Below are 9,409 nucleotides of genomic sequence, written 5' to 3'. Positions count from 1 at the left end.
TTCAGTTCTGGTAGGTTAGGTCCCCTGGGGGACGACACAACCTTCTTGCTTCTGTTTCAAGTCCCTCTGGGTGTCAGGCAGGCTCCCTGTACAACACCAAGCTCAGATGTCTGTGTAAGAGCTTGGAAGCTGGCCTTGGGCAGCCCAATGGGACACCCTACAGGGTCAGTAAGTGACTGGGGGGGCTTTAGCACTGTAAATTTTAGAGGGAGGCAAGGATTATCTTGCCTAGAGAGACAGAGACCATTATATCAATGATATTCTGTATACAGATTTAAGATCAATCATTATCAAAATACACACACTAAATATACAACTTCTCCCCATGGCCATAATTTATTATCTCACCACAAGGCACAATACACAGAGCTTTGAGGGTCCAATACAGTCATCATGACAGAATGCACCACAGCCTTGGCACATGATCATGGCTTTCAGGCTGCACGCACACTGGAGCGAGATGCTTTCCACTGTGCTGCTGTCGGTGAACATCTGCAGGGAGAGTGATGTACTGTGGCTCGCACCAAAGTTTGCTTTGTGACTCAGCTGCACCACACTTCCAGCAAGGCCTTTGGGAAAGGTGGGAGAGCTAGAAGAATAATTAAAGCTGGTGGAACTCAGTTGGAGTTTAGAAAGCTTCCCATAAAATGCCTGCTTGATGTTGAGTTGGGAGGGGATGGAAGAAGGCTCCAGAGGCTGGCTGAGCCCTTTCCCAGGCTCTCGGGGTAACTTCCAGAAGGGCAGGTCCATGACAAAGGGCATCCCTTGCAAATGATCCATCAGCTCCAGAGGACTACGCCCAACAGCTCTCCTGTTCTCCGCATTCATCTTGAGTGGACCCCCTGCAAAAGTCTTCTCTGTCTTGATGCTGCCAGTGGAGGCAGGAGGTGGCTTCGGAGCCCAATCTTCCCTTGCAGTCTGCACCCCACCAGACACAGAGCTTTTGCTTGGCCCCAACTTCCTACTGGGAACAGAAGGGGCATCAGCAGGTGATGGTGCTGGATCCACAGGCCTGGGGCACTGAGGGGTTGCAACCACAATCCTAGAGCCAAACAGCTTCTTCCCTTGGCCTCCCACACTGTTCTGATCCCCCAGGGATCGACCTGCTTGGTCTGAACCAAAGAGGACGGCATCTGGAGTTGAGAAGCTCGGGGCTCTCGAGGTAGTGAGTGTCCCTGGACTTCTGCCTGAAGCAGCACTGGAGTTACTGCACTGGGACAGGTCCTGGGTTTCCTTCTGATCTTCAAAACTAAAGGAAGAGAATGGCTCTTTAGAATCCATTTCTTCCAGTTTCCCAGAGGAAGCCACTGGACTTGTCACTGGATGTAGGGAGTCTAAACTTGGGACTGTTTTAGAGATCTTTTGGGACGCTCCTGGAGCATGGGTAGTCTCTAGCCCAGTAAGACCAGTGTTTACTTCATGGATTTCATGCAGAAGAGGGTCCTTCAAAGCCCTCAAGGAACTGGAGCTGCTTTTACCAACTGTACAACTGTCTTCCCCAGGACCAGACAAGCCTCCCACCGCCAAGGAGCCCCCATGGCTCAGCTCTTTTTTAAGTGGTAGTTGAAGGGATTCTGGTTTGCTGCCACCATGGGCTGGAGGAAGAACCTTCTCTAGGGGCAAATTACCCTGCAGCAACTGCATCACAAGCGGGTCTGTGGCCTCCACTGAGGACCTAGACCTGTCCACGCACACTGGCCCCGGCTGGTACTCGGTACTGGCCAGCAGCAGAGAGTCCGGGATCTTTTGGGGGCCTGCACATACACGAGACACCCAGCTCTGAGGAGCAACTATCCCATCTGTCCTTGTAACCAGACCTGGATCACCATTCATTTTTGAGAGTGACTTGGATTGGTACCAACCGTGTTTCTCATCCTTGTCCACAAGTGAGGATCCCTTCTTCACTGAGGCCTCCCCAGGGTCTGCCTCACTGCTCTCCTCAGTGAAGCTGCCGTCAAAGTCAGAGGCTGTATCTGTGGATTCACTGTGAATACTCAGTGCCTCAGAGTCACCATTGATTTTAAGATTTTCAACATGGACCTGTTTATAGATGCCATCAGTGCTGCCCATGCCTTGAGATGGTACCGCCCAGAGTACAGGAAGGTTGTCAGGAGGATCTAGACCCTCCTCAGGGGTCAAGCCAATGAATGAAGGTGTCTCCCACTCTTCTCCAACCTGGAGCTCACTAGAGCTGGGGCCAGGCTGTTTTGCTCCCTTGTCGCTTGCGAGGCTGGGCATCCAAGGAGCTACACTGTCAGAAACGAGAGGCTCAGCTTTCAAGTCTTCTTGTCTAGTGTCATTTTTCCTCATGGGTGGACACGACTTACCAAGTTCTAATTCATCATCAAATGGTCTGTCCTGCAGGCAGTCAGCCAATGACGATCCAGGGGAAGAACTACGGGTCACATTTATAGGATCCTTCAGAGTGGGATTATCATCTAGAACCTGGCCAGTGCTTCCCTGCAACACAACATCCCCCACTAGAGACTGTACAGGATTATGTTCTGAGGAAAGAGTGGGTCCTAGCTCCTCATTATCCCTTTCCCAGGAAGTGGTACCAGACCCACATTCAGTTCTAACATCTAGATGCAACTTTGGCTGCTCAATCAATCTCTCAGATACTGGGGTTCTGGCGGACAGTGGGGGCAAGGTCTGGCATGGCTGGTCCCTGGTGGGAACAATGGGGAGTTGGGAGGTATCTTCCATGTCACTTGTGAGGACACCTGGAGCCCGCTGTTGGGGGCAGCTGTCCTCCTTTCTGATAGAACCCAGGTCCTCTCTCTTGGCAGTCTCAACCTGGGCATGTTCCTCATTTAGAGGACAAGGCGGGAGTAGTTGTGTTCGCTGTAGATCTGACGCACGCTCTCCAGGGGTGCTCGGGGCTCCCCCGGGCTCAGGGTGGCCACCGGCCTCACCACCATCACCACTGCTGCTGCCTCTGCCGCCTCCCTCATCGGTGGCCCTGCTGCCACCTCCACCCGGGCCACCCCCCCCTCCGATGGCAATGGTGGCCGCCTCTCGCTGGGCTCGGGCCTGCAGAGCACGGGCTTTAATGTCTGCGAGGGTCCTGGTGCCAGTTCGGCCCCGGTTGGAGGGTTCCGTGATGGGGACGATCCGGGGGCATATCTGGTAAGTGGGCTGACCTTTAACCACCCAGGGTGGTTTGATGCGTGAAAGTTGAATCTGCAAGAAAAGAAATGGAAGGCAGTTTTAACTGACCGGATGATCTCACTTGGGAAACAATTATAAAGCAAAATCAGGATGTAAGTAACTTAAGGATCATGGCCTAAGGAGCCAAGTAACTTTCCTAAAAAATGAAATCATGGTAAAATGACTGTCCATAACACCACACCCTTCTAAAAGGATTCTGCTCAGGGGCTGTTACATGTGACACTTTTAAATTTACGTTCTAAGTTTTGGTGGGACTATGTGAGCAGACTCTAACACTACCTAATAAAAAATTAAAAATCCCAAATGATTCTGACCTCTAGAGAGAATTTCAAGAAAACTTCTGACAAAAAACTATCTGCTCCCATACAATTAACACAAGGGTCTATCTACAAAGGGGCTTGAGGAACCCCATTAACCTTCAAAGAGAACGTGGCTCCAGGGTAGCCACCTACCCGGATGGGCGGGACTTTGGGCTCCTCTTTAGTGGGCTGTGGCTTTTCGGTGTGAACACTTTCAATTGTGTTACGAAAGGACTGACGATCTTCAAGCCGGGGCTTCTTTTCGGGAAAGGACGCAGAGGCTGCCTGCTCAAAGGATTTCCTCTTCTGGTCCTTGGGCTCCTGATCCACAGTCTCCTGAGGCAAGCTGGGAATCCTGTCTGGAGCTGCAGAGGCACATGCCAAGTCGTCTGGCTCAGTCTGGATCCGGGAAGCCACAGGTTCAGCTGGGAATTCGGGACCCTCTGGGCCGGATGCTGGAGAGGACATGCCTGGCAGGTGGGGACTGCTCACCCCTGCCGAGTCAGCCTTAGCCTCTCCATCCTTGTAGAGGGGGATGTCTGGTGCCACAGATACCACGTCCTTAGCAACCCCTGCTGGCTCTGGCTCCTGTTTTTTGTATAGATTCCTTCTGGCTCTGGTTCGGAGCTCTGGCCGAGAGCGTTTCTTGAAATGCCCATCACGCTGCCGGGTGGCCAGACTGCGCTGCGGCCTTACTGATTCTCCTGAGACACGTAAGCCACTCTTGATTTCAGCCTCCTCCTGGCCCAAGTTCTGCTGCAACGACTCTTCTTTGGTCAGACCCAATCTGAAACCGAACACCCACACCATCAGTTACAGGCCAGAGAAGACGTGACCGTTTTATTTCTATGAATAATATGTACTCAGATATATAGGTCTCTAAGAACACAGTAAACACACAATCTCCATGGTGAATGACACCATAGGAAAATGTACATGCGCATCACTATGAATGGGATTAACCGAAATGACCCGAGTGACTGAAATCTCCCATTACTGTCCAGCACTTAAGTAGACACTACTTTTAAGTCCCCTGTTAAGTTACTTTAACTTTTCTAATGCCCCCAAAGAGCCCAGACCACAACTCAGACCAAGTGCCTTACTTCTGTCCATAGTAGTCTTCAAAGAACTTTTCTTTCCATTGCTCCACCTTCTTCTCCTTCTCCATTTCCTGTCGTATCCTGACTTGCATCTCATGAGTGAATTCCCCTAGAGAGAAATAAACCTCTTCCAGTGAGTGCACTCAGGGTATTAATAGCCACCTTAGTGACAGCCACATTTTCTAGTTTGACCACATCAGGAGTTTTCAAAGTATATGTGACTTTGGAACTATCGTATGCAGGACAGGGCTAACATGTCTACTACAAGAGAGAGTTACTCTTCCCTAGAATAATCCACCGATCATGTAATAGTAAACAAAGTTTTTCTTCAAAAAGAAACAACCAACCATTACTTACTCCTATGCAGAAAAGAGTTATTAGCTCAGCAGGACTAATGGCCTGTCCTTATAAAGAAGACCTGCTTACAAGGTTGGTCCTTGGCTGGCACCTGGGAACATGGATTTCAGGAGGGTTCTCTTCCACCCATAACTGTTAAGAGTGGCTTGTGCTGCCTAAACTGTTTGTGCAATCAATACTGTTCATGCTGAACACCTGGCTTTACTTCTGAGGCACGCTGCCTATGTGATCAGCCCCCAATGAAAAACTCTAACAAACTTCCCTAGACAGTAACGCTTCCCATGTGTTCTCACAACTCGTTGCTGGGGGGATTAAGCATGCCCTGTGTGACTCCACTGATGGAGCAGGTCCCCTCCAGGGTTTGCCCCATGCACCTTTCCCTTTGCTGATTTTTGCTTTGTACCCTCCTTTTTACTGTATATCACAGCTGTGAAGACGACCAGACACTGAAGTCCTTTGAGTCCTCCTGGCAAATCATCAAACCTGGGGGTGGTCTTGGGGGCCTCCTCAGACCCACTCCCATGGTGTTTGCCCACAAAATTAAATTAAGAGATGCTAATCACACAAAGTGGCAATGCTTAAAAAGGAGAGCACACAGTGCAGCACAGTACATCACTGCCCCAGTGTACTGTCTTCCACTATGCAGACATGGTTACAGTACTCTTGACGAAGAAGAGACACAAGATGGATATATAGACACACAATCCACTACAAGTCCACAAACATGGAGGGACCACATTTAGAGGAACAGTTGCTAATACAATACCCCGTGGCCACTTTAGAGCTGTGCGGCACCTAAACACCTACCACATTTATCAGTATTGTAAGGAGAACCAGCTTTACACTAAACATCCCTTGAGAGACAAGAAAAAGGTTGATGAAAATGGAGTGCTTGGGTTTTAAATAGCAGGAGGAAAGTAACAAAAACACATGGCAGGCACATCTCAAGCCATTTGAGAGGATGAAGTCTACCTACCGTCAGCCAGGCGTTCCCGCCAGCTCTGAGCCGCATGGGTGAAAAACTCATTATTCAGTGCACTGCTACTGAGACGCAATAGGCCATCTGTCCCCACCTACAAGGATCAAGGCCAAAAAAAGGAAAAAAGAAACTTAAGAGAACAGAAGCCCACTCAGAGACAAAGAAGAGGCTGCCCAGCCTCACCTGTCTGTCGACTTCAGGCAGGAGGAAGAGGAGCTGCTGCTGGAAGTGAGATGGCAGGGCATGGAAGGTTCGAGAGTTGATCAGGGCTCGGAGGTTGGTGTTGACAAGAATGGACCCAGGTGTCTCAAAATCTATCTCCTCTCCCCTGTTGCGTTTCATCTGACCTGTGAGTTTTGAAGCAGGAAGAAGCAAGGTATAGATTTTTATCTTCTTAAAGCAAAAAAGCAAATGCCTCTCTCAAAGAAAGGAAAACTCTGGTGGCAGCACCAAGTTGCCCAGGTTTATTGCACACAATCTACTCAACCTTTCAGTTCAGCCCAATTGGTATTTCACCATCACTCTTTCGGTTCCTGACATTACCATCAAACCTAGAGCATAGCCAAGCTTGTATCCTCTCCAACACGCTGTACCATGCTGTGTCACAGCCTAAGAGAGTACACTATTCCCATGAAAAACCAGGTGGGGCGCAGAGTCTCAGCTTGCCTTCAAAGCTGGAGAACAGGATCCACAAAGCCCAACTAAAGAAATGACAGAAGTGGTCTAAAGGCAAATCTACCTAATATACTACAAAAAAATCTGCAGAAGCCTTCTGTGAAGGGGCTGGAGGTGTATGATCCATATGCAGAAATGTACTAAGGGTTGTTCAAAGCCAACCAAAATGTCAATACCTTTCACAGAAGCCTAAGCAATTGTTACTTTTACCCGAAAAACAGAGACCTGTTAGACCTTATCCTGGGAGCTCTGGTGGCGTAGTGCCTAAGGCACTTGACTGCTAACCAGAGGGTTGGCAGTTCAAACCCACCAGCCACTCCTTGGAAGGAAGGCTGGGCAATCTACTTCCACAGTGATACCGCCTGGGAAACCCAAGGAGGGGTTGCTATGGGTCAGAGATGACTCAACAGCACATAACAACAGACCTTACCCTGAGCACTGCTGATGAGTTGGAAAAGTAGCAAGATAGCAAACCTAGTTCCCACTTGGATAATGGTTTATTCTAACTTTCAGAAGCCAAGGCTAGTTTTAATGGTTTGATGTGGCCCATTTACAAAAAAGAAAAAAGTATGGCCTAAGAAATAAATCCTTAAATAGTACACAGCATACCTGCCTTTCAACAGTCCTATTGAGGGGTGGATAGGGATACCTCGTACCACTACTAGATTCGTTTGCATCTCTAAAATTCAACATATGCTTCAGCATACTAAGTTGAAAAACAGGATAATTCTGACAAAAACTACAGATACTGAGAACAAATGTAGCAGGACTCTACCAAAAAGGGTGGGGTGGGGTGTTGGAATTCTTCACTGAGAAGCTCACAAGCAATTTTCACTCACTCAAAACACTGACTAAGCAGCACCAAGCCAGGCACCAGGCTAGGCCCTTACAGGGGGGACATACAAGGACGCATGTGGCATCACCTCTGACCCCAGGGAGTTCTGTCACAGTCTAGCAAAGATCATCTGTACATAAAGTAAGGAAAATACAAGGTTTAAAAAAAAGAAAAAAAAAAAAAAAGAAAAGAGGGCCACCCAAGAACTAATGGTAAAATGAGAAAGGAATGGAGTAGAAGACATCATCTTCTCACTAAGCCTGAAGGGGCCCCTTTACAGACAATGAGTGCCAAGCCACTCACCTGTGGCTGGCTTCCGGAAACCTCTCAGGAGTGGGGCAGGGTCCCGGGAGACCTCGGCCTGGCCACGAATAGCAGTGCTGCCCAGGGCCAGAGAGCCGCTGCTGCTGCTGGACGGGCTGCCACTCTCGCCATCAGCGTGGCGGCCTGAGAACCCTGAAGGCACAGCATTCCACAGGTCAAAAACATCACAACACCACACCCATGGCTCTCAGACAAGCTTAGTTCTCCCAGTTCTCCCTGAGATGCTGCCGGCAATACTGGGTGCTTCTATATCCCAGTCTTGGGCTGTCAGAAATCACCACTTCGTGGTCTGGCTTTAAAATATCACCTGAAGAATGCCAAACCACTACCTTATGGGTACAGCACAACAGTGTCCACAAAGCACTTGTATCCTGCTTCACCATAGCCTCATGACTGCCCTGTGAGGTGAAGAGGGGGGCACACAGCAGAGCCCAGCTAAGATGGGTCTCACCACCACAGCGTGCTGATTCCAGAGGGTGGGTCTCCTGACTCTGTGGCTAAACAGCTCTACCGGCATCACACTACCTAGGTCAGAAATGGTTGATACAGGGAGGCAGGTACAGGGACCTGAGGAAGAAGCACCACAATTATGATACACACATACCTGATGCAGATTCCACGTGGGCCCCGTTTACCTTCAGAGGAGTCAGGACAACTCGAGGCAGCATCACCCCCGTCTTTTTCTTTTGCTTGTTTGCCTATATTCCAAGAGAGAATTGAAAGAGCCTTGAACCATCTGCAGGGCCACAACAGCACTCCTTCTTTATACATCTCTCCCAGTCTCTTGTGAAAAAAAGTTTGCATTCTACCAGACCAGTAAGTGATACTAACAGCAGCACTGACTACTGTTACTGAGCTATGTGCTGGCCACTGTGCCAAGAACTTCACATGCAACATCTCTTCTTCTGAAAATAATGTATTATCTTTCATTCTACAGGTAAGTGATTTGACCAAGGCCCCAAAGCCAGTAAGTAGCAGGGCCATAATTCAAACTGCAGTATCTCTGACTGTCAAGCTCATGTCTTCATCACTCTGCGTTGTGCTATACTACCCAGGCCCCCTTATATGTCCCTGTTTTGATTGTAAGAACTAACAAAGTTATCCATAGTAGGATGGAAAAAATAAACCATCCTGCTCTCAAATCTACCATCCACCTTTCCTATGGCCCTCTTTTAAATGGTACTAATAGGTGGAGACCAAACTTATTTTCTCCATTCTTCAAACACATCCACAGTTAATTGCAGAAGGAAGACTCCTGTCTCACACCTGCCCTCATTCGTCCTTCCAGCCCAGCCACCAACTCTCTTCCCCACCTGCGAGGAAGCTCTGTAGCTGTCCCTGGGATTGGAAAGAGGCCGACCCTGAGATTCTGTAGAACAGGATGCATTTGAAGATGTTTCATCAAGAGACACTGGAAGAGAGGAAATTAAAGATTAGTCCCTAGGAATGCTTGTGGCTCTTCCCTTACACCTTGTTAAGGGTACTTACCATCATGTTCACCACTCACAGTGCTAGCTTCATTAGAACCACAGCTCTCCACGTCTGCTGTGTCCTCTGGCTCCTCTCCCTCCACCGCAGCGGGACTGCGGGACCACTGCAGGGCATCCTTCTGTGACAGCACGGAACAACTCAGGTAAGCAAAATCCCATAAATCCTATATATGCACACT

The 9,409-nt window shown here is 49.0% G+C and overlaps 1 protein-coding gene across 1 annotated transcript in view; it reads right to left on the bottom strand.

Moving 5' to 3' along the window:
* Window positions 1–339: 339 nt before the first annotated feature.
* ASXL1 (ASXL transcriptional regulator 1) overlaps window positions 340–9,409 on the bottom strand; it is a 112,970-nt gene continuing 103,900 nt past the window's right edge. The window contains exons 5-13 of the mRNA XM_007934547.1: window positions 9,229–9,349; window positions 9,054–9,151; window positions 8,345–8,438; window positions 7,720–7,872; window positions 6,090–6,253; window positions 5,904–6,000; window positions 4,574–4,679; window positions 3,624–4,257; window positions 340–3,183 (exon numbers count right to left, since the gene is read on the bottom strand). Coding sequence (XP_007932738.1) covers window positions 340–3,183; window positions 3,624–4,257; window positions 4,574–4,679; window positions 5,904–6,000; window positions 6,090–6,253; window positions 7,720–7,872; window positions 8,345–8,438; window positions 9,054–9,151; window positions 9,229–9,349 — 4,311 coding nt within the window. The remainder of the gene's footprint in view (window positions 3,184–3,623; window positions 4,258–4,573; window positions 4,680–5,903; window positions 6,001–6,089; window positions 6,254–7,719; window positions 7,873–8,344; window positions 8,439–9,053; window positions 9,152–9,228; window positions 9,350–9,409) is intronic.

Source organism: Orycteropus afer, unplaced genomic scaffold (genome assembly GCF_000298275.1).
Source record: "Orycteropus afer afer isolate SDZICR_OR568_19922 unplaced genomic scaffold, OryAfe1.0 scaffold00020, whole genome shotgun sequence".
NCBI lineage: Eukaryota > Metazoa > Chordata > Mammalia > Tubulidentata > Orycteropodidae > Orycteropus > Orycteropus afer.
This window is presented reverse-complemented; position numbering and strand designations above follow the sequence as displayed.